This window comes from Lagenorhynchus albirostris, chromosome 18 (genome assembly GCF_949774975.1).
Source record: "Lagenorhynchus albirostris chromosome 18, mLagAlb1.1, whole genome shotgun sequence".
Taxonomy (NCBI): Eukaryota; Metazoa; Chordata; class Mammalia; order Artiodactyla; family Delphinidae; genus Lagenorhynchus; species Lagenorhynchus albirostris.
In genome coordinates this window covers 20,592,864-20,617,645 of record NC_083112.1, presented here as the reverse complement: position 1 = coordinate 20,617,645, position 24,782 = coordinate 20,592,864, and the positions used below count along the sequence as shown (strand labels likewise).

General features: G+C 39.2%; 1 protein-coding gene across 3 annotated transcripts in view; it reads right to left on the bottom strand.

Moving 5' to 3' along the window:
• The window catches only part of LCP1 (lymphocyte cytosolic protein 1), a 55,041-nt gene that overhangs the window by 14,207 nt on the left and 16,052 nt on the right, over positions 1-24,782 (bottom strand). For 2 of the 3 annotated variants that reach the window (XM_060128758.1, XM_060128759.1), the window contains exons 2-13: positions 21,871-21,959; positions 21,119-21,282; positions 20,832-20,961; positions 18,793-18,925; positions 16,673-16,754; positions 14,668-14,833; positions 13,177-13,319; positions 10,345-10,437; positions 6,137-6,332; positions 3,990-4,068; positions 3,296-3,410; positions 1,914-2,047 (exon numbers count right to left, since the gene is read on the bottom strand). In XM_060128758.1, coding sequence (XP_059984741.1) covers positions 1,914-2,047; positions 3,296-3,410; positions 3,990-4,068; positions 6,137-6,332; positions 10,345-10,437; positions 13,177-13,319; positions 14,668-14,833; positions 16,673-16,754; positions 18,793-18,925; positions 20,832-20,961; positions 21,119-21,282; positions 21,871-21,934 — 1,499 coding nt within the window. In that variant the 5' untranslated portion in view covers positions 21,935-21,959. The remainder of the gene's footprint in view (positions 1-1,913; positions 2,048-3,295; positions 3,411-3,989; positions 4,069-6,136; positions 6,333-10,344; positions 10,438-13,176; positions 13,320-14,667; positions 14,834-16,672; positions 16,755-18,792; positions 18,926-20,831; positions 20,962-21,118; positions 21,283-21,870; positions 21,960-24,782) is intronic. The other variant, XM_060128760.1, reaches the window with a different exon arrangement.

Genomic DNA, 24,782 nt, shown 5'->3' with positions numbered 1-24,782 from the left:
CAGTGACCCTGAGCCAAGCAGACAGGGTTGAGAACTTAAGGAAGCCAGGGCGCTAGAATGTGTGGGGCAGAATAGCAGGGAGAAGAGAGCTGCCTGGAGAGGACAGTCATCTAGAAAGAAAGCTCCTGCGATCTTCAGAGGGTTTGCCTCAAGGGTTCAGCTGAGTGCTACTTGGAGCATTCATGTGAGGAAGTTACCAGAGGCTGGGAAAAGAACTTTCAGAAATGAATGGGCAGAACAATGCTTGGAGTTCACACAGGGGCTGGCATAAATTTGGTCCCTACCAGGCAGAGTGGAAAAATCTCATGATATATGGAGCATCAAGTAAAGTACTCAGAAGAGATTATCTCAATATTGAGAGACAAAATTAGCTTGAGATTAATTAAGATTTTAAGTAAGCCCCCAAAGGATCAAATTGTGCTTAAGTAACTTAACTGCATCCCAGGACAAAAGTCAAGAATATTTAAAGGAATACAGAAATATCTAGCACACAGCAAGGTAAAATTCACAGTGCCTCACATACTATGAAAAATCAGTAGGCATGCAAAGAAGTAGAAAAGTATGACCCATAATGAAGACAAAAATCAGTTAATAGAAACAGACCCAGAAATAACAGTTATTACAATTATATTCTATATGTTCAAGCGTGTTAAGGAAAGACGTAGAGGAGATGTCAAAAAGACCCACATCAAATTTCTATACACGAAAACTATTATGTCGGAGATAAAAAAGTATACACCAAATGGAATTAATGGTAGACACTGTAGAAGAAGGGAGTGGTGAATTTAAGACAAGGCAATAGAAATGATCCCAAATGAAAGAGAGAGAGGAAAAAATGAAATATAAAGGAAAAAGAGGATTTGAGCATCAGTGAACTTTGGGACAACTTCAGATGACCAAATAAATGTGTACCTGGAGTTCCCAAAAAACTAGAGGGTGGGTACAGGAGTCATATTTGAAGAAATAAAGGCCAAGATTTTTCCAAATTTGGTGAAAACTGTAAGCCCACAGATTCAAGAAGCTCAAGAAACCTCAAGCACAAGAAACACCAAAGCACATCATAACCAAATTACTTAAAATGAGTGATAAAGAGAAAATCTTAAAAGAAGCCAGAGGAAAAAAGACATACTACATACAGAGGAACAAAGACAGGAATGACAACAGATTATCATTGGAAATGATGCAAGCTAGAAGAGAGTGAATACATCTTCAAAATAGTGAAAGAAAAAACTATCAACCTAGAATTGTACACTCAGATAAAATACCTTTCAAAAATGAAAATATAATAAAGATATTCTCAGACAGACAGAAGCTGAAATAATTCCTCGCCAACAGATGGCGCACTGCTAGAAATATTTCAAGTAGAAGGCAAATGATATCAGATCGAAATCTGCATCTACACCATGGGAAGAAGAGAACCTGAAATGACAGATAGGTAGGTAAATATAGCATATTCCCCCCCTTATTCTGAAAGCCCCTTTAAAAGATAAGTGACTGTATTTACACAAATCAGTTAAAAGTTAAAGGATGGAAAAAAAATGTACCACGCTAAACTAATCAAGAAGAAGCAGGACTGGCTGTATTAATATCAGGAAAAATAGGTTTTAGAGAAAAGAATATTATCAGGCATAAACAGGGTCACTCCATAATGAAAAAGGGTGATTCATTAAGAGAACATAACAATCTAAAACACTGACGAACCTAATAACAGAGTTTCAAAGTACCTGAAACAGAACTGTCAGAACTGAACGGAAGAAAAAAGTAAAGCAGGACTGCTCTGCCAACATTCCTTTGGTTTTAAGTTTAGCTTAAAATATAGTTTTATCAAATTAAATCACAACTCTGAAATTTGCAAGTATTTTTCTAGATGAAGAATACATTCAATAAAATGTCATTCCCCCGGGTTGCATTACCTTCTCATTAACTGCCAAACCAAGGCCAATGTCAGGGTGCGGTTTCCTTCATTGAGATCTTGGCCCCCAATGCCCACCAGGGAAAATTTCGCTTGATTCTTCCCCAGTTCCACTGCATAGTTACAGTTCTCAAGCTGTTAATGAGCGGGAAGGGAAACAATCTAATGTCAGCATCTTGATGATGATAAATACCCGAGAAAATAAGATAATAAAGACACGAAATGAAACAATAAGGTGAGATTGATTGATCTCTCAAGCCTCGCCTGGTTCTGCAATTCTAGGATGCTAAGTTAGTCAAATGATTTTCTGTCTTTTCTTCAATGGAACCCCTCACTCCCACCAAAAACATATTCATAGTGTACTTTAAGGGCAAAACCAAAATGAATTATGATGATGAACATTTTCATGGCTACATCACACTACAGAACTAGATAGCCATACTAAGTGACCTGTCTATAATGTTCCTAAAATAGCTGAATTCATAGAGATTGACATAGAACATCTGAATTCTCCATCCTACACGCACACGGTAGACCGACATGTGGGACAGGTATTCCTGTGGCTGTGACGCATGCATCATTGGGTCACAGGCATGAGAAATGGTGGGAAATGTTCGTGCCAACCCTGTGGCTGCTTTTACAGAACAATGTGTTCCCATTACGTTGACACTAGACATACTATTTGTACAAGTCAAACTGTTAGTACAAGGCTTCGATTCTTTAGAAAATTAGAATGATGATCTTGCTGGGGCAAAAGCAACCCTGCAGCTCTGCTTGCTCTAATTATCTTAATTAGAATTTTTACATCATAAAGTTTAAAGACATCCAACATGGAATTATAACTAAGTAATCAACTGAAATAATGAACTCACTTTAATAAAACCATTCAGGTTTCTGATTGCAGTACTCTAATTTAATCCATGGATAAACAGTTATCTAAGTCTGGCCTCCTGATAAAGTATTCACAAGGTACCCTTGCAGGCTTATGACTTCAACTGCCTACCAGAACATTAGAAGAGTCATTGTTTGGGATTTCCCTGGTGGCGCAGTGGTTAAGAATCCGCCTGCCAATGCAGGGGACACAAGTTTGAGCCCTGGTCTGGAAGATCCCACATGCCGCGGAGCAGCTAAGCCTGTGCGCCACAACTACTGAGCCTGTGCTCTAGAGCCCGTGAGCCACAACTACTGAGCCCATGTGCCACAACTACTGAAGCCCATGCACCTAAAGCCCGAGCTCCGCAACAAGAGAAACCACTGCAATGAGAAGCCTGCGCAACGCAATGAAGAGTAGCCCCTACTCGATGCAACTAGAGAAAGCCCACATGCAGCAACGAAGACCCAACGCAACCAAAAAAAAAAAAAGAAAAAAGAGTCATTGTTTACCTTCTTCATATTGCCCCCCAGTTTGGGGTATGGTGGTTTGTTCACTCTGTTCCAATCAACAGGGACTCTAATCTTTTCATAGAGCTGGAAGATGACCAGGGCATCTGATAAGTCACTGAACAAAAAACAAACACAAAAGAATTCTCAGATACTCAGCATTTATGAAGCTCCTGCGGCGGGCCAGGCAATTCCTTATATATTAGCTCAAGGAACATTCCCAGCAATTGGCAACACTGGCAGCAGTAGCTCCATCTTTAGAGGTGAAGAAACCTCGACTCAGAGAAAGGGAGGGAATTGACTGGAGGTCTCCCCCAGGTGTGACCACCTTTGCCCCTTCAGCAGAAACACGCAGCCTCCAGAAAAAGAAATACGGCTCTAACAAATGGCATAGGAGATACAGCCACAAACTGAACATTTACTGTTTGGCCTGCTTCTGAGCAGATCTTGGGTTTACAACAGGGATTCCATGTGTCCTTTTGCTGCTGGGTTATGATTTTTGTACTAAATACACAGCAAGGTTGGTGTATGGAAGTGAGTTTCTTCACATCTGCTGCTCAACGTGGCATTTCCCCCTTCTCACCGAGGTGCACACACTTTGTAAAGAGAATTGCACACCACAGTGGTATTTGAAATCTTGGGGATCTTTCCAGGTCTTGGCACCTCATATTAAGGAAGAGTCTTCCAATATTCTTACCTGTACAAATGATTGACTCGAGGGCTTACACCCAAGGAGTTCATCCAGTTCCTAAATGTCCGCTCTTCTCTTGTCTCACCTAAATGAATGAAGACCAGTTATCTTTCACGTACCTAGAAAATATGCCTTTTTTTATGATCAAAGTTTAACTAAAGAAGCTGTAATAAACACTGAAAGTAGAAAAAAAAACCCTAATGGATTTGGATGAGGGTTGTTATTCTGTGTTAATTTTTTTTTCCACTTCAATTCAATGAGTATATCTAGAGCATCTATTAGTGGTGCACAAGATCCTGTGTGGGGAAACTCTTCAGGGCTGTCCCTTAAAGGCTTACATTCTTTCTGGAAAAACAAGTATTTTAGGCATCAAAGAGGGATCATGCAAGCTGGAGGGCTAAAATATGAGGTAGATATTTATATTCGAGTTGAGATAAAGGAGAGAATTTTATGGGCTAAATTTGGAGGGAGCGCAATCTGAGCTTTACCTTAGAGGGTTAGTAAAATCTGGATACTAAAGAGGAAAGAGGAGAGGATCTGGGGGGATAAGTAAGGAGTGGAAGTAGGAGATTGTGTAAATATGAACACAAAGGGAGCGATAGGCAAGGTCTGTCTTAAAAACCATTAGGAACTGATTTTTCAGGGATCTGTGTTGTATAGGCCACAGAGACAAGGCTGTCTAGTGGCTGGAACCAGAATCAGGCATCTTCGGATGCCAGGTAGCAGATTTTGGTTGATATATTAGACAATGACAGTCACTATGGGTTCTTTTTTTTATCACTATGATAAATTCTTGAGCAAGGCGGAGATATAACGAAAGCAGCACTGTGATGTGCTTGGCAGCAGTGTGCAGAATTACTGAAAGGCAAAATGCATTTAAATTAAACACACAGAGGGGATAGTGTTTGACACCAGCACGTGGGCACATTCAAGTGCTTGATGGATGGAGGAGTAGGCCCCTAAGACCTAGTGAAATAGTTGGTGTATGATTTAATAAGAGTCCGGAAGAGCCGAAAGGAAAAATAACAATCTAAAGGTCATTCTGGGGGAAGAATTATTAGTATTTGTTGATTCAAGAGATTTTGGCGGGAAGGAGAGGAAGATATCAAAGTGGAACCCAGAGTTTTGGTAACTGAAGAAAAAAATGGTATGATTAATGGAAATGGAGAATTTCTAAAGGAGAGTAGATGGAATGGGGGCAGGGGGTAGAGAGGCAATGCGGGAAGGGGAAATGATCAATTCTGTCTTGTATATGCTGAATTTCAAGCGATAGCGATGGACCCAAATCTGGATGATCTAGAGGCAGCTAGAAACGGGTGATTAGAGGGCTTGACATACATACTTGGTAGTCAACAGAATGCACAGACCCCTGACCACTGTTCATCAAATCATACAAATGCAGCAGCATTGGAACACAGATTGATTTTGCACTTCCAGCTAGAGTAAAGCGCTGCAGAAAAGGATCAACCAATTCTTTAAATCTGGATTTTCTTTCTTCGGTGACATTCATTTATTATTACTTTTGTATTGATTTTCTGTCTCAATATCGGGACAATTCACGATGAAAAAAAGAAAAACATCTCTGGCACTATCACCTATTAGAACTTGACTAAAACTGTGTGATTTTTTTGTCCAGTCTTAGGGCTTTAACCTCCTAAATGTAACGGTCATGGATTCTGCCTCAAAATATTATTTTGTGGCCCCCATTATCCAAATCAAAGAAGCAAAACAAAAATTTCAGTAAGCATCTCTTAACATAAGTTAAATATCATTTTTAAATGATGCGTGGCTGCAATTTCTTGCCTCTAGGAATTAACACTCAGTCCATTAAGTACATAAATTAGGTTTTTGGAACTCAGGATTTATTTCATCTGATAATTAAATGCACTGTCTTCCCTAAAACATTTAATTCTGATAATGGATGAAGCCTATGTATAATGGATGTGATATAATAGTATTTGATTATTGCTGTTTGTCTGTAACTGACTTGATTCATCTATTTATTCTCTTTGTTATGTACCAGAGAATTGATGACCTGTTTGCAAATCTTCCACGTGAGGGGCTTATGTTTGTTTAGGAGGTGATTTTGAATTGCCCTTGAATTAGAATTGTGACTGCTTTTCCGAACATTTAAGCAACCAATTTCCAGTTACCTTCAAGGGCCCCCCAGTCGATGTCCTGGTTCTCTGGTTTGTGCAGGGCAGGGTATCTGTTAAAGAGGTTGGCAATAAAAGCCAAGTTCAACTTGGGGTTCCCTCGGACAACATCTGTAGCTGTGACAAACTGCCGGCAGCCCAGCCTCTCCGCCTGCTGCAACATGCATTCTGCCCTCTGGATGTCATCCTTCTCCTGCAATGAAAAAGGACGGACGTCTCAAGGCTGGGTCAAAGCCTCTCTAGGCACAAAGTAGACATGGATAATAATATGAAAAAGAGATGGGAATCTTACTGAAATCCTTAGTATTCAACCTCAGATAGACACTTAAAACAGCAAATTATCACTTGTATTTGCCTGAACCAAAATCATAAAGTCACAAGTAAAAGGAATCTCAGAAGTTAAGTAATCAAGTCCTTCCATCTTTATACAGAACGGAACCATTTCAGATGAATAGTTGGTTGTCTTGTCTTTAAAGAGATTCAGTAGATTCTACAGTTTTATCATTTAAGTTCATCTTAATTATTTTCAACCATTAGGTTTCCTTTTTATTACCTTCTTGCATAGACCTCATGAAAAATGTTCATTTATTAAGTAATAAATTATATTCCTATTTTCAGTTCATCAAAGATATTTACATCTGCCAACAAGAACTTCTGATTGGTTTAACCGCCTTTCCCACACTGAGTTGGCGTACTTGCAGCTCAGACAAAATAAATTTAAGCTACACAGTGTCATCGATAAATATATAATATCTATTTGGCTTCTGCAGACTTCAGATTGAGGATCACCCCCTTAATGTATTAAAAGTCTATTCAAATAGTTCTAGAGAATCTCCAGTCATTTGGAAACAGACTCTTATCAGAAAACTAAAGTTTTGTTGAAATATGGTCCATTGCCCTTTAACGCTCTTAAAAGTGTATGAAACCACAAATTTTCAGACAACTGGAACTTATTAAAACTAGAATTATCTCTTAATATGATGCTTTGCTAGATAACACTATACATTTCAGAAGCTCTACTTCTCATGCAGGAATGAGTTAACTTTAATATTAACTCATTGGATTTAACTCTAATGATATGAAATGAGGCACAAGAATGGGTAAGGCAACTTCTCTACATCAATACTAAAGTGCTGGCAAAACTGAAGTTTTAATCGGACCCTTGTTGTGCCCTTTGTTTTCTTTTCTTTTTTTTTTTATACTGTATGGTTCTATTTATTTTTTTGGCAAAATCTTTTATTTTCTTTCCAAAGTTGTTTTTCTACATAAGATAAAAACATTCCATCAAGATTTTCTTTTGGATTGACCCACAGGATTTTTTTTCTTGACGATTTCAACCATACTGATTTTCTAAGATTATTCTCTCTAAATCCTATCTGTGTCAGATAATGTGGCTGAACAACAGATGAGACAACTGTAAGAATAAACTTTTTTTTTGGATGACCACAACAAAAGCAACAATGATTGCAATTACCAAACACGAAACACACTCATACTATGTCATAATATTGACATTCAGTCCAGTAATCCTCCACTGTAACAGCTCCTTTACTTGCAGTGAAAATTGATTTGTATATTTTTTACACCTCTGAGTCCTTGTGGGATTTTTTTTTATTCAAACAGAAAGTCACAAAAATTATAATCATCTTCATCAGTTCACTCAGTCCCATGTAATTTTTTTTTCATCTTGATCTTTTGTTAGTACTTTTATGAATTCATCAGTTTTCCATTAGAGTTCTGAAAACTCTTATTCATTCAGTTCAGCAGTATAGTCAGTTACCAGAAACCTGTACTTGTCAGAGTCGTTTCCATGAATTCCTTGAAGATGAAACCCTTTTATAGGAACATTTTTGCAAAAGCATCAGAGTACACCCAAAACTGTCTGTAAATGACAAAAGACTTAAAAATGACCACGGTTAAAGATTTGATGAAAGTTCATAATAATGCAATTGACAAGGAAATTTAGTTATTTCTGAGATATACATTTTAAAGTAATAACTAGAATTATGACTTATAACATTATACCAGAACATATAAGATTTTTAGAAATTTCATCTAATGTCTGAAACATTTATATTAATATATTTCCATACAAATAACCCAAAGAAAGTTTAGTATTAGTTGTTTTTTTGTTTGTTTATACTGCAGGTTCTTATTAGTCATCAATTTTATACACATCAGTGTATACATGTCAATCCCAATCGCCCAATTCAGCACACCACCATCCCCACCCCACCACGGTTTTCCACCCTTGGTGTCCATATGTTTGTTCTCTACATCTGTGTCTCAACTTCTGCCCTGCAAACCAGTTCATCTGTACCATTTTTCTAGGTTCCACATACATGCGTTAATATACAATATTTGTTTTTCTCTTTCTGACTTACTTCACTCTGTATGACAGTCTCTAGATTCATCCACATCTCAACAAATGACTCAATTTCGTTCCTTTTTATGGCTGAGTAATATTCCATTGTATATATGTACCACAACTTCTTTATCCATTCGTCTCTTGATGGGCATTTAGGTTGCTTCCATGACCTGACTATTGTAAATAGTGCTGCAATGAACACTGGGGTGCATGTGTCTTTTTGAATTATGGTTTTCTCTGGGTATATGCCCAGTAGTGAGACTGCTGGATCATATGGTAATTCTATTTTTAGTTTTTTAAGGAACCTCCATACTGTTCTCCATAGTCGCTGTATCAATTTACATTCCCACCAACAGTGCAGGACGGTTCCCTTTTCTCCACACCCTCTCCAGCATTTGTTGCTTGTAGATTTTCTGATGATGCCCATTCTAACTGGTGTGAGGTGATACTGCATTGTAGTTTTGATTTGCATTTCTCTAATGATTAGTGATGTTGAGCATCCTTTCATGTGGTTTTTACTCTTCAGTTTGTTAATATGGTGTATCACATTGATTGTTTTGCATGTATTGAAGAATCCTTGCATCCCTGGGATAAATCCCACTTGATCATGGTGTATGATCCTTTTAATGTGTTGTTGGATTCTGTTTCCTAGTATTTTGTTGAGGATTTTTGCATCTATATTCATCAGTGATCTTAGTCTGTAATTTTCTTTTTTTGTAGTATCTTTGTCTGGTTTTGGTATCAGGGTGACTGTGGCCTCATAGAATGAGTTTGGGAGTGTTCCTTCTTCTGCAATTTTTTGGAAGAGTTTGAAAAGGATGGGTGTTAACTCTTCTCTAAATGTTTGATAGAATTCACCTGTGAAGCCACCTGGTCCTGGACTTTTATTTGTTGGAAGATTTTTAATCACACTTTCAATTTCATTACTTGTGATTGGTCTGTTCATATTTTGTGTTTCTTCCTGGTTCAGTCTTGGAAGGTTATACCTTTCTAAGAATTTGTCCATTTCTTCTAGGCTGTCCACTTAGTTTTCAGTGGGTCCTCATACCAGACACCTCTAAAAACTCAGACGGTCTTGTCCAGCCCTTTCTCCCGTGACCCTCAAGGGTGTAGTGAGGCAGGGCTGTGGCTGGGTGGATTTCGGAGCCATCCTGGGCTTAAATCCTTGCTATGCCACATACTGGCTCTGTGGCCATGAGGTGATTATTAACTTTTCTGACCTTCAGTTTTCTCAATTATAAAACAGAGTTATTAGCACTTACTTTAGTGATGTTTGCAAGGATTAGGGGCAGTGTAAGCAACATGCCCAGCATAATACCTGGCACATAGGAAGAACCCAGCAAGTGGGGTTTCCTCTTAGTAGGATTAATAGAGGAAAGAGCCCCAGCCTTGGATCACATGACTTCCATCAAGATCATATGATCTTGAACATATTAAATAACCCCTCTGCATCTCATTTTGTTTTTCATCGTGATAGTGGGAATTTATTTATTTGTGTAAATATCCTGTCTATTTCTAGAAATAATATTCAGGTATCTAAAAATGGAAAAAAGAATCCTTCTTGGTGTTGTAGGGCCTGTTAAATGAGGGGACACATGCAGAAGTGCCTCTGACGGTGTGTGGCATTTAATTAGCATTCCTCTCCTTCCTTAATTTTAATTCCAGATTCAATTTTCCACAGTTACAACCCAAAACTGTTAACAGTTTTTAACAATTTAACACGGCTCTAAGCAGAGATGTCCACTCATGGAACTCTGGAGCCAGCATCACATAGGGCAATGGAACAGCCAATGCAGAGGAATCATCACATCTAACACGACTTGGGGCATGGCCTTACCCTCAGTCCTGACATGTCAATAACAACAGCAGGAATACCTCCTTCTCCTTTTGGAGCCACCTGTTCAAGCAGGTGGTAATAAGCTTTTGAGTCCTGTGAGAAATGAGGAAATTACAATTTCAAAATGGCACAGCTAATTACATACTTAGCACGACAATAATTTCCCCAAAGCAAACCTATTTGATTTCTCATCCAACTATCATTCAAGAATGCAACTTAATTAACAAAGCTGGGAACATTCACTAATTTGAATTTTCTATTTATTTCTTTATATATTATATTTGCCTTTCTTTTTAAAAGGAGTATAACAGCTGAAAATACAGGACATACATAAAAGGCAAATGCTATTCTGTTGATTTTAGGGGAGAAAAATAATTTGTTTACATGTATTAAATTGTATACAGGAAAATATATATACCTTTATATTGCTGTAGAAGTCAGTCAGCTAAGGTTTAGTTAAAAAAAAAAGTGACAGAAAAAGGAAGCAGAAGTTTAAGGCAGAGTTTAAAAACACATTTAAATGGACAATCATCAAAAGAAAAAGATTTCGAAGACAGAATATTGAAGCATTCACAAGCAGTCTTTATGTAAAGGGAGCAATATTAAGGGAAGTGCATTTACTATTTATCAAGAAGCTAGAAAAAGTGGTTTAGTTTAGCTATTGCAGAGTAGATATGGATACCGAATTCTCATGTTTTCTTAGATTCTGGAAATAGGCTTATTGACAAAAAATTTTCTGAATCATAGTCTTAAAATTACAAGTTTATTCTCATTCAGTGAAAGCATACAGATTTTCAGGTAATTTATTTAAATCATTTAAAGACATCTTAATTTCTCTTAAAGACTGAAAAATCAGCTGTCGCTCTGTTTGTTTTTAAAAACCGGGTAGAGCCCAGGGAGAGCAGAGGTATGCTCACCTCCTGTGACATTAGAAAGATGAGAAGAGAGAGCACCGGCCATGGATGCTGTACCTGGGGAAACTGATTTTCATCTCTTCTCTCTACCTTCTCCTTTCTCTTACTTTTTGCTGTAGGTATTTTGAAGTCAGTGAAAGTTCCACGCAGGGTTAGGCATGAATAAAATCTGCACATCATGTGTCCCATCTGTTTAGCTTTGCTAAGAGTCACCTCATTTCACCAGACCCTAAGAGACTTGTCTCATTCATTGTATTTTGGGGGTTCTCCCCTCCTTTGCTGACTTTGTGTGATTTAAGGGCAACTCCCAAAGTCTGAGCCACATGCTCAGACTTACATGTCACAGCACTGACGTTGGTGGTGAGGCAGCTACTCCCAGAGAACAGGCACAACCACTGTATAAGTGCTCAGCTTGCCGGTTCCTATCTCATAGTCTAAAGAACACAGCCTTTCAGTCATAGGAACTCAGGTAAATTTATGGCTCCAACCAAGCATCCTAATTTTATCTGAAAAGTTTGAGAATTTTGGCTGAAATGATTGCAGAACCTAAGTGTTGAGCACAAAGGGATGCTGTCCAGTTTCTGTTTAATCCCAGTTTGGCTGGTGGTGCAAGAAGAATGTTAATAACCAATGAAAGTTGTGTAGTTAGAAAAAATAAATTTGGCATTATTAGCTTATGTCCTAAGGAACTGGGGACTTTCCATCTAGAAGCTTCACTCTAATTGGTACTGTGCCTGGCAGACCTTGAGTTCTAAAAGCCATTAAGTCCACAGCAGGGGGAAGTTGTCACTCAAGAATTACAAGCCTGGGTTCACTTGGTGAGTCATGTGACCCTTCGTCTGACTCTTCATCTTTGGAGAAAATGTCTTTAACTTTTGAGAAAGTGGAGACTGGAATGTTTTTCTCATGTTGCATTCCAGCATCTCATACCATTTCCTCCTGGGACTGACATTCCTTCCCGCTCCTTAAGCTCTTTCTGTGTCGGCCCATCTGTTATCAATGCTAACAAGCTGCTCCTTTCACCTTGGCATGGAACTTTTCACAAACTTGAAAACTACAGTGCATGCTTCCCTCAGCCTTTCCCCCTTTGGATCGCTGTTGTAGGACTAACTGTGTCTTCTACGATTTCTGGGGTTAATTCTCATTGCAGATGGTTTCCAGAATCATTATCTTTTAAACATCACTCTGGTTTCTACAAATAAAAAGCTTTCAAGAAATTTACGAATTGTTTTAGAGGAGCAGTATGTATGGTGGTCAAGTATCATGGAGGTCAACTGCTCAGTTTGAGTCCTGACCCCACTCCCCCAGCTATGTGAACTCGAGCAAGTTACTTATATTCTCTTTACCTCGGTTTCCTTATCTGCAAAATGAGCAAATAATAATCCTTATCTCAAAGATCTGTTGTGAGGATTAAATGAGTCAATACATGCATAAAGCAGTTAGAACAGTGCCTGGCATGCAGTACATACTGTTTGCTATGATTAGGATAATTAGAAGAGTAATCTTTGTTTAATTTTTTTTTAAAGGAATCCCCATCTGATGCTCCCGTTGATAAAATCAGAAAGACATTAGAATCCTACACAGACTCTCTTTACCTAAAAATCAGTCTTACCTCTTGCTCTTCCCCTAACTCACCCTCATCCCTCTACGTTCTGATGTTGAAACTCCAGGGGACACCCATCTCGTTTGATGTGGTGCGGTTGCTAGGGCCTTGGGCAGGTCTGCATGTGGCCCTGAGCTGGAGCTGCACATGGACTCGAGAACAGCATGGGCCCCGAAACAGCACCGGCCACTCTAACTAACGCCAGAACTTCTGAAGAGATGAAGCCCCTTTGTCTTTATCTTTGTCTCTTCTCTGTTAATGCCCCAATTCCCACCACCCCTGTGGTTAGTCGTGTACAAAGTCCACTCCTCCTACCTTGATGTCACTGCTGAAGTTGTTGATTTTGCTGCAGCCTGCGTTTTCCAGGTGGTAATTAGCCCATCTCAGCAGGAGCTCCTCAGGGGAGAGTTTCATCATATCCTCCAGACTCTCCCCTTCTCTCAAAAGAGCAGCCAGTGCTGAAGAAGCGCAAAAACCGAAGAAAAATAAATGCAGGGGATATTTGGGGGGATTAGTTATAAATTAAACTAAGCCCTGCTGGGAAGTCAAAGATACCACGTTATCTCTCTGGGATAGAGGGACATATAGCCTTTCCCATGGAATAAACACTTTATTATTATTCCCTAAAAAGAGGTGTAAGGTATTGTAAGCCTAGTTATTATCCCCATTTTTCGGGTGGAGAAGTCAAGGCACCAATGAATATCAGTGCTATGCCTCAGAACACAGGAGCAGAGCCGTGGAAATAACCCAGACTATCGACTCAGAATACTCTGCGGGGTCTGTCAGAGCACGTTTGATACGATATGACATTTTTGCTTTTAAGAGATCTATTTCATAATCATGACAATGTCCTCTTGTTTATTCCCATAGGTGTTTTATATTTCAAATGCTTACCTGCATAATTATAGCATCTCAGAAAGTGTAATTAACTCTTTCCTCTGTTTCCCAGATGAATTAAGTCATTTTTGCTCAGCTAGAAGGTTTAAATTTAGCTGACGTCATTATTTGCAAATCAATATTCTTTCTAATGTGTTCTAAGTTCCCTATTTGCTTGTTTCTTCTTTATATTCTGTTTAATATATTGGTTTTCAAATGGTACCCCAGGATTCTTCACTGGTTACTTTGATTTGGACATGTAAATTAAATATAATTTTATATATATATATATATATATATATATAAAAGGTTAGACTTTGGCTACAGATTTCATATTACTAGGATCTGTACAGGAAAAATGAAAGGTAACAGTGTGTTTTGTATATTTATCAAGGTCTACTATTACTGTCTAAAGGACAGGCTGAATTGTTTAAATGCTTAGGACGCTGACAGCAGGTAGGATAAGAATGACAGCTACAAATACTTAGTTGAGAACTCTGAAACTCTAAATGTAATTTCCTATAATCTTGGTAAGAAAGAGACTGAGTTTCTACTCTGGTGCTATCACTGCAGTATACGAATGTGAATCACTTTGTAAAATCCAAGTTTAAATTAGCCTAATTTGTTACAAAGCGTCTAAAGGCAAAGTGAGCTCAGAAAAGCTCTTGAGGTTGGGGTCCCAACCTCAAGCTCAGCTAGACTGAGCTCTAGGTTCTAAACAAGCCTGTGGTCTTAAAAAAGCTTTTGCTCTGTTGTTTTAAAAAGTCTGGGCAGTGTGGATAGAATGTGTTACATTAATACAATGGATTGGATATAACTGTCGTTTCAAAAACTGAGTTTGACAACTCCTGACATCTTCCTCTCACAGCCCCCAACACACGCACTAACAAAAAGTCATGCCGTTATTAACGTCGGAGGCTTTGCTGGTACCTTCGTTTCTGCTGAGTTCAATGTCGGCAAATAACCCAATCTTGATGACCTGCCACAGCAGTCCCAGGACCAGGTAAGGCTTCCCCTCCTTTAAGTCCTCAGCCCCGATATTAACCACGTGGCAGCCGATGGCTGAGGCAGAGTTCAGAGCCAGGTTCAGATTCTCCTGAAGGGGAAAAAGTATGCAAGTTTTGTTTTTGACTTTACAGCTGCCAAATGATCATCCTTGATCGGCAGCAGCAACGTTTTGCTTCTAGAAAGTTCGTAGGCATTGTCTTCACTTGATTTTTAATACTGAAAAAAAGCAGGGAGTAACACCTGGATTTTACTGGAGTAAAATCCAGTAACCAGACGCTGGTCTCAGGCAGTGGCGTAGTCCATCAAGCCAGAGCCCTGAGCTGAAGGCTCATCCTGGTCCCGATGAAACTAACCAGTCTTCTCTTTCCATACTGCTCTCTGATGGAGCCTCTGCTCTCAGCATCTCCATCAGCCAGCAACGAAGGGGCACATTTGAGGGCGGTCACTGTCTTGTGACTAGCTATTGTCAATAACCCAGTTGTTGATGTAAATCAAGGTCATGAAAGAGAGTAACAAAGTATCTTTTTGACATTCAGATTGGATATTGGAGGAATGAAAAAGATTCAAATGAAATTCCTAGAAAAGACAGAGCGGTTTTTACTAGGACAATTTATTGATTATCTATAATATCTAGGGACCTTGAGTACACACACACAAACACACACACGCATATCCACATGCATACAGATTATATGTTCTTATAACTAACAACAATGTATGTAAGGTAACTCATATACAGCTGGGATAGGGTCCGTGAAATTTGCAGTCCAGGGTCTTTCTACAGTTGATCCTTGAACAACACAGGTTTGAACTGCTGGATCCACTTATATGTAGGTTTTTATCGATAGTAAACCCTACAGTACTACATGATCCACGGTTGGTTGACACCATGGACGCAGAACCGTGGTTATGGAGGAACCAAGTACAGGAAGGGCAGACTGTAAATTATATTTGGATTTTGGACCGAGTGGAGGGCTGACACACCCCCTTCCCCCCATGGTTCAAGGGTCAACTCTACTATTATTTTTGAGTCCACAAAGAAGGAGATATCAGAGTCAAAGATGTACAGAACTTGTTTTTATGACAGATTAAAAACAAGACACAGGCCACCAGTGAATTGGGAAGGGGATTATCAGAAGAAAACTGGGTTTTTACCCTAATGTAGAGCTCAAAATGACAAGTAAAAAATATCACGTCCACTTACGGCCAAGACTAAAATTTAACATCAAGATTATATATGACGTTAAGTGCCTTCATGTACGTTTAATCATAGCTCTTGCTTTGATCACGGCTTCCATTTTTTAGGAACACAGGGTTGCTTAAATCCAAACAGGACATAATATATTGCTCAGGATTTAAGACGTGAGATGTGGTTTCTGAGCAAAAGATTACAATAATGTTAAAATGCTGGAACATAAGACAGAAATGCAGCTTACTTACTACCGGTCACTGTTCCAGTTAATCGACAAACTGAAGGCATAAAAGCAAGTTATATTTATCACATGGGTGTCTGTGGCCAATAGCACCGTGAAGGCTGCCAGAGCACTTCTCTTTTTTTACCCCCTCACTTCTTAGAAAGGCTAATCTTTTCAGATAAAATATTGTGTAGTTGGCATCAGCTCCGAGATAAATTGCCAGGGAAAGTTTGAGTTAAATTTTAGCCGATGTGAATTTTATTCATACGTGGCCAGAACAAAGTCTGCCCCAACTACTAATACTCACTAACTTCCCTCACCCCCCCACTATATTAATACAAGACAAAATAGAAATGTGTCCCCCTCTCCCTACTAGTCATGACAGATCACCAGCCCAAAGCCTGGGCTTTGGAAATAATGTCTGAGCGCCTGAAAAAGGCTGACTCAGCAGTCACGGCGACTCATTTCTTCAAAGCACAATCCTACATTAAGGTAACACAGGGAAGACACACCTGAATGGTGAAAGGGGTGAGTTTCTTTTTGTTGATTGTTCTTTCATCAATTGTGTCCGGCACTGATAGGTTGATCATTTTACTGAAAGAGAAACAATTAAATAAAGCAGGCTTCTAAATAAAAGAGCCCAGTGACACTGAGTTTAAATTCTAGCAATGCCATAAGCAAAGAGGACAGCAACATCATTGTTAGCCATGAAAATTGCTCCACTATATAAAAGATTATCTATACACTTTTGAGCTTATACAATGTCTAAATTTCTATTTGACAGCTGGTCAAACTCTATACCTTCAACTGATCATATAATAAAATGTTTTATATTCTCCTGTAGGCATTATAGTATCAGTACTTTGGCAATGTCTCCCACTTAAGTATCTAATACATTGGTCAGACATCCAAAATAAACAGCTATTATTTATGAAAAACTTATTTTACCCACTTAGCTTTGGTTTAACCTCCAATGGGTCATTAAAAATAAATTTCCTTAGGTCACTTCCATCTTATTTAGAGAAAGGAAGTTGGGAAAAAATCCAAAGGAACAACAACAAAATCAAAGAATAATAAACTTGAAAGTGACTATTTCTTTTTTTAATAAGAGAAATCAACATTAACTTTTTTTCTAACAATTTTTAGGCATATAGATGCTTAAATAAAGATGTATTTCCACAACTTTGCTCTGTGTGTGTGTGTGTGTGTGTGTACATATATTTAAATAAAAGGCACTTTATTGCAATTTAGGCAAAACAAACCCCTAAATCATTATTTGAAAAATATGAAACTCTAGTGAACTAGAAGCTCTGGGAAACAGTAGGAGAGAGGGGTGGCTTAAAAAAGTATACGATATCCCTGCCCTTGAAAAGCTTAGAGTCAAATTACAGAGACAAAATATATGGATATGAAAATTTACATAACAGTCCAAAGCAGAACATTATAATGGCTCCCAAAGTACTACAAACAGTATGTGCTTTAAGAATTCAGTGAAGGGAGAGATCAGTAGGAGTTTTACAGTAAATGGATTTGTGTAGGAGGAGAGGGTGGGGAAGGACATTCTTAAAAAGGAAAATAAAAGGCAAAGCCAGAGTCGCAAGTTGTAAGCAGGGCGTGTGTGGGGAAGAGTGAGTATGGTTGATGAAGCATCCAATCATTCCTACAACCCTTCGCTCGTGCCCTGGGCTGGGTGCCTGAGTCATGGGGGTCTTGGGAGGTACAACTAGAAAGAGATTGAGGGAAGACCGGGGATGGTCTTAAAGAGTCAGGACCTAAAGAGTCAGGACCTGAACATGCAGGCTAGGTTTCTGATGTCTTTTTTCAGCCGTTGAACTTTTGAAAAATAAAATCTCACGGTTAGCTCTAATAAACAAAATACCGAGAGTGGAATTGCTCTGGTCAGAGCAGAGGAGGGGTAGGAGGCTCAAAGTCTTGTCCACACGTCTTTCCCTTCAATTCCCGAGCCCACCTGAGATCGGGCCTTTCAAGCCTCCTCATTCATGCCACATCTTACAATGACAGAGAGGCTGCCAAAGCAAGAGCCACAGAGGCATCTTCAAAGGCACCATACTGAGTTGCCCAACCGTGTTGAGAGGGTTCCCGCATAGAATACATCCCTCCTTTTCCAGGCGCCTGCAGCATTTGTGCACCACTCAATAGTTCTTTTTGTTTTTTTCACACAACATATATTTAGTTCACAATAGTAGTTCAACATAATAGTTCTTTTGCTTGAGGATTTGCATTGGATGCTTCAATTATCATGCTGCTATTATCATTCAATTCTATCATTCAATGTACTCTCACAGCAGGCCATGCTCAGATGAAGCAAAATGACATATATTCCAAAAATAATTGATTTTGACCTTGTGTTACTCTATCTCTATGTTCATGTTTGTCTCTGTGCTGTGCATACCTCTCCTCCACCCAAGTGATGGTAGTTTTATATTTCTCATTGTAAGCTGCTTTTGAAAGCAGTTTGCTCTCCTGAACCTGCCACGTGAAAGTCTGGAAAAGCATTTCAGATCCAGCCGAGTACCAGAGGAAGTGAGCCTAAAGATAAATGCAGTGAATTGCTGGTATTCCAGAAAATTCTAGGGAAACCTTCGGAAGCCAAGAAGGCTGTGTTATTTACCAAAGCACAATGCCATCTCCAACAGCGCTGAAGAGATCATTGGTGTTTGGATTCATTGGGATGACATGCCGACAGTCGGGGTCACTTTCCAGGGCTATGTTTATCCAGTTGACAAAGGCATACTTCTCTTCCTCTGCAAGTAAATGATTAATATGACTTATTTGCAAAGTGAAAATCTGATACAAACAAAATTATACACATGGATCTTAGATTCTTGTGCCCAGGAGAGACATTGTGCGGCTAATCTTATCCATTATCCTATCATCTCACATTTATTGACATTTAAAAATCTCAAATGATTGGGGAAATAGGCACAGAATCTCTGTTCACTCCAATCATAAAACATATATATACAAGCAGATTTAGAAGGTACATATATGCAAATATATTATATTTAGAGGTAAATATATAGGGACTTCCCTGGTGGCACCGTGGTTAAGACTCCGCGCTCCCAATGCAGGGGGCCCAAGTTCAATACCTGGTCAGGGAACTAGATCCCACACGCATGCCACAACTAAGGAGCCCATGTGCCACAACTAAGGCGCCCACCTGCGGCAACTAAGACCCGGCACAACCAAATAAATAAATATAAAAAAAAAAGACATGTATTTTTTAAAAAGAAGTAAATATATACATATCTGTATTTTATACATGTAAATATATATAAATAATTAAGTGTTTATTTATATTTATATACAATGTGAATGTGGTTTAATGCTTAGCTCTAGCTCTGCTGATGTAAATGTGGGATGATCACAGGCGATCTCTGCAATATCTCTGAGCTTCTTTATACAATTACAGGTAACCCCACTTTTTGAAACTTGCTGTACGCCACTTTACTTTTACAAAAGACCTACATTAGTACCTGTTTCCGTTAACCAAAAGAAATCCGAAGAGGATTTTTGCTTTTACGAGAAAAGGTTAAAAGTAAAAATAGCTCTCCGTGTTTGTTTTGCAGTGTTTGTTTTACAGAGGCGGTGGGCACCCCTAGCAGGGAGAGTGGCCCTGCCCAGCTCCTTCCCGGGGAACTACACTCCGCACCTCAGCATCGAGCGGCCAATGTTTTGAACTGTGCCTGTGAGCATCTGTCTCATCTCAACTTATTCTGTGCATTCCATTAGCAATGTATGTCCTAAGGTAACTGCTTCTTTGCTTTACGCCATTTCAGTTTATGAAAGGTTTCATAGGAACACTCTACTTTCAGGTAGCAGGGGAAAACTGTATAATGAAATTGCTATGAAATGAAATCATTTGTGATATGTTATCTCTTTCCTATCAGTAAAGCTGCCAGAAGTTGATTTTAGAGATGTTAATAAAGCCTCAAGTTATGCCTTACAGCCCAGCACCGTGTTTCCCAAATTGCATGTCACTGAAAAAAAGAGTCCCTCAGAAGAATCCTAAGTCACACAAGTTTGGGAAACATCGCACAGCATTTTATTGACTTGGAGATTCCTAACGCACGTTTACATAGTAAGAGGCTGTGAAATTTTCTTCGCAATTAAGAATCGTGCTTAACCATGAGCTGATCTTTAAGATCAACTAATGTTTTGGAGACCTCAGTTTGGGAATTATTGGATTACTGTACTGTTCCGGAGAAGTTTCCATGAAGGCTGCTGGATGGCAGCCTTCAGAATAAATATACAACTTTCCTTCAAATCAATGAAAACACACCTTTTTTTTGACCGCTCAGTAGGCATTTTGGAGGTAGAAGCTTGAGTAGCTCTTTTTGTCCAGAAGATTTACAAAGGAATTTTGGCAGCCTTTAATGTACTTTTTAAAGGCTGATGAGATTATCTGGTATCGGACCCTACCTGGAGCCAGAACTGCTGGCCTACTTATACATAGGAAAATAGGCAGTAGGCAATAAACTCATGTTAACATCTGTCTTTCTTTGTACCCCTTAGGTTTGAATACTGAGTTTGGAATCTGTAACCCTAGAAGACGTGGATCCTTCTGACATGGTTCTGTCTCCCTCCGCCCTCAGCTCATCCCAACACTCTCTCCACCTCAGCTTCCCCGCCCCACACTGGTACACATACCTGAATAGGAGTGTTGGGTCCCAACACTAGATTGCTCTGAAGTACCCCCGATCGCACAAATCCCTTCCTTCTTATTGATTGCTTTTCTAAAGGTCTTGGCAACGTCTGTGCTTTTCAGGCCAAGAAAAACCTGCAAAAACATAATTTATCTTTAGAAACCCCATCTGTGATTGAGAAAACCATAAAGGAAAGAATAAGCAATGTTGAAGCAAGGAGGGTAGGAATGTATTTCTGGACGTTTTCCGAATTGAACTCCCACATTTCAAATGCATCTCCTTGGATCTCACCTTGATAAACTCATCAAAGCTGATCTTCCCATCCTTGTCCAGGTCACCTGTAGCCATCATGTTTTCTATAATTTCTCTCACTCTGTACCCAGGCAGAGGCAAGCAGGCAGCCTTGAACAAATCATTCAGCTCATTGCAGCTGATGTACCCATTGCCATCAGAATCTGTAAGGCAAACGGGGAGCTGAAGGTTTGGGGCGATTTGGGTCACAGCATGAAGAGAGGTGAGAGTAGGCTGGATTGGAGGGGAGCGGGCAGGAGAGGCAGTCATTCAGGGGTTGTGGCCTGACCCCATGCAAAGTCAGAATCTCACAAGAGGCCGGTTGCTATTGGATATGGGCATTAGCATCACTTCCAACATCCAAGAGTCATAATTTCAAAACAGAGGTTCTGACAGCTGAATCTGAAGAGACTCTCATAGAAACAGATGCGAAAATAAATCACAGGTTTGGGGCTACAGAGTAAGAATAAGTATGGAATACTAGGAAAACAAAGGAAACCAAAGAAAGCAGACAAGCCATGAAAGATGAGACTTAGTTGGCCATGACAAAGGGCCCATATTCCATGTTTAGATAGAGAAAGAAGTAATCTTCTTGAAGAACAGCTTTCAAAAATGTTTCCCAGCTCCTCTAACCAATACCACTGTATTCCTGTCCCTTCTGCTATTTTGCTCATGTTACCAGTCACCGCATCTGTCCTAAAGCTACTAAAAAAGAAGAGAATTGTGTGACTTGACGTATCAGGTTTACTTACCAACTTTGGCAAAAGCTTCTCTGAGCTCCATCATTTCTTCATCAGATACCGATCCTCTGGCCATTTTTTTATTGCTTTAGGCAACAGATCTGCAGAGAGGGGACAACATAGGGAGTGGTTGATGTGTATCTTCTTAAAATACAACACTGAGAAGCAATTCTCATTTATTAAGTAAAGAAATATTCCTCTGCATCCATCATGACTTATAATTATCTTCCCAAAATGTAAGCAATAGCCTTTTTCTTAACCCTCATTGTGGTGGTCTCCAAAGATGGTCTGCACCAGTCTCTCTCCTCCCTTTGATTCTCTCCTCACATCAGATGGAGTTTATTTCCCTCTCCTTGAATCTGGGCTGATCCTGCGACTGCTTTGACCATTTGGAAGGCTGGAGAAGCCATGTCTGGGGCTGGAAACTTCTGCTTCCTGCCTTTTGGAATTCTCCTTCCTTTTGGAATGCTCATCCTTGGGCTGTTCCCTCTTGGAACATAACTGCTGTGCTGTGAGATGTCTAAGCCACAGGAAGAAGCCACATGAAGTATGAAAACTGGATGCTCTGGTTAACAGTCCCTGCTGTGCCCCCCAGCCGACAGCCAGCATCAACTACCAGCCAGCGGAGTGGGCCATTTTGGACATTCCAGCCCACTTGAGCCCCCGGATGAACACAAGCTCAGCCAACATCACATGAAGCAGAATTGCCCAGAATTCTGATACCAACAGAACTGAGAGATGGTAAAATGATGGTTGTTTAAAATCACATTTTGGAGTAGTCTGAAACACAGAAATATACAACCAAAACATAACTTTTATATAAATGTCTTTTTTAAGAGATATCTTCATGTTCATACTGCAAATGAATAGGTTTGGCCAAGCCAACAGATAAATTTTATAACTTCAAAGGGAGTTATCAAAGTTCTCTAAATATTTAAGAAAAGAGGAAGGGAATCTGACTCGCTAATCATTCATATATGGGAATTTGAGGGACTTTTTTGGTGTTCTCAGAAAGGCTAGTGTTGGCTGAGAAACAATGCTAATGCCTGAGTATTTTCCCTTTCCCTGTGCCTTACGGCTGCCCTCTAGTGGGTAGAAAGAGAATGCAACAGAAAATGGATTCTATTCTTGTCTATTCTTGTCTCTTGTCTCTATTCTTGTCTCTAGCTAATTCACACGCCCATGTTTCCAATAGGAGTTCCATTAAAGCTTATAGGATTTCCTGGTGGAGAAGGGATAAGTGGGGTGAGAGTGTGGGAGAAGGGGTACTTCTATGCATAATTATATTTGGGGAATTTTCGTGAAATTACTGATTTTTAAAAATATTTAAAATTTGTGACTGGATACTGTTTTAAACGGATTTCCTTTTCTATACTTGCACATCATTTTATAGTGCTGTACTTGTTCTCAGTGACAATGAACAACCACACATGAAAGGGAACAGTTTCAGCACTTAAACCTGTTGGCCAGAAATGCGTTATGCTCAATTTTGCAAGTCCTCATCCATTATCCACCAACTCACTATCCTGTCACATACCATTTATCACATATATCAGTAGTTTCAAACTTTTGTTTTCCTAAGCAACCCTCTGTGAATAGAAACCTTACGTGTAAATAACAGCGAACAAATAAAAATAACTCTGGGGAGGGATAAATTAGGAGTTTGGGATTAACTGATACACACTACTATATATAAAATAGATAAACAACAAGGACCTATTGTATAGCACAGGGAACTATATTCAGTATCTTGCAATAACCTCTAATGGAAAAGAATCTGAAAAAGAATAGATATTTACATATGTATAACTGAACCACTTTGCTGTACATCTGAAACTAATACAACATTGTAAATCAACTATACTTCAATTAAAAAAAAAAAACAACTCTGAAAGCCTTTGGTTGAAAAAGACCCTGAAGGTCACCTTACCTCCACTATCCCACCTCCTTCTCCTTGTCATCTATGCATGGTGGGAATTCCAGGGAGCATGATTTAAAAATCGTGGAATTACATATATTGTTATTATTTCAATTCCTTTAAAAATATCTTTCATTATCAATAAAGATTTATTGTATTATTATTTACCTTATATCTAAAAATGTACTGGTCCATTGGGTTCTCTGATGGAAGGTAGAAACTGTCGAGGGCTTAACTGCGTAAGGAGACACAGTCTCACACATCACAATAACCCTCAAGAGGCAGCTACTGGCTTTCTGACTTTCTTGCCTTCACTTCCTTTCCTTCCTTTTTTGTCTGTCTGTTTCTCTGTCTCTCTCCCTCCCCCCCCTTCCCTCCTTTCTTCTTTCCTTCCTTCTTTTCTTTCTTTGTTTTTTTGTTTGTTTCCTTTCTTTTTTTTTTAAAAATCAAGCCTTGTTCCGAAAACAATCTGAACCCAGTTACAAAGATCTAACCAAACCTAAGAAGTAAACCAATAAAATCATGTGATCAGGGAGAAGGAGTAATTAGCTTAGGTGAAATAAGAGGACAGCAAGCAAGAGCCTGCATATTTCAAACACATGGTCAGGACTGAACGTTTTGCTAGAAGTACGCTGAAAATCTAGCTCTGAGTTCTTGAGATGCTCAATGAAGAAAGGACGTATCAGTTACATAATTCACTCTATGTACATAAGACAAACCACTCTTCTTAGGGCAGGAGAACTGAGGTCTGAGAGCAATGTCTTCACCTAGGCCTGGAGAAGAGGACACTTGTGGGATGTAGTAAACGCAAGTTTTATGTTTCTTATAATGTCGCTCAAGGAAGGCTGATGGCATAGGTACATGTAGCCCTACTTTATAGAGCAGGAACCAGAAACTCAGAGAAGATTCATCTTTCAGATCACACAGCCAGGTAGAGGAGCAGCAAGATTCCAGTTCTCAAGTCTTTTCTCCTCTCCCATGCTGTCTATTTACGTTGCTTTGCATT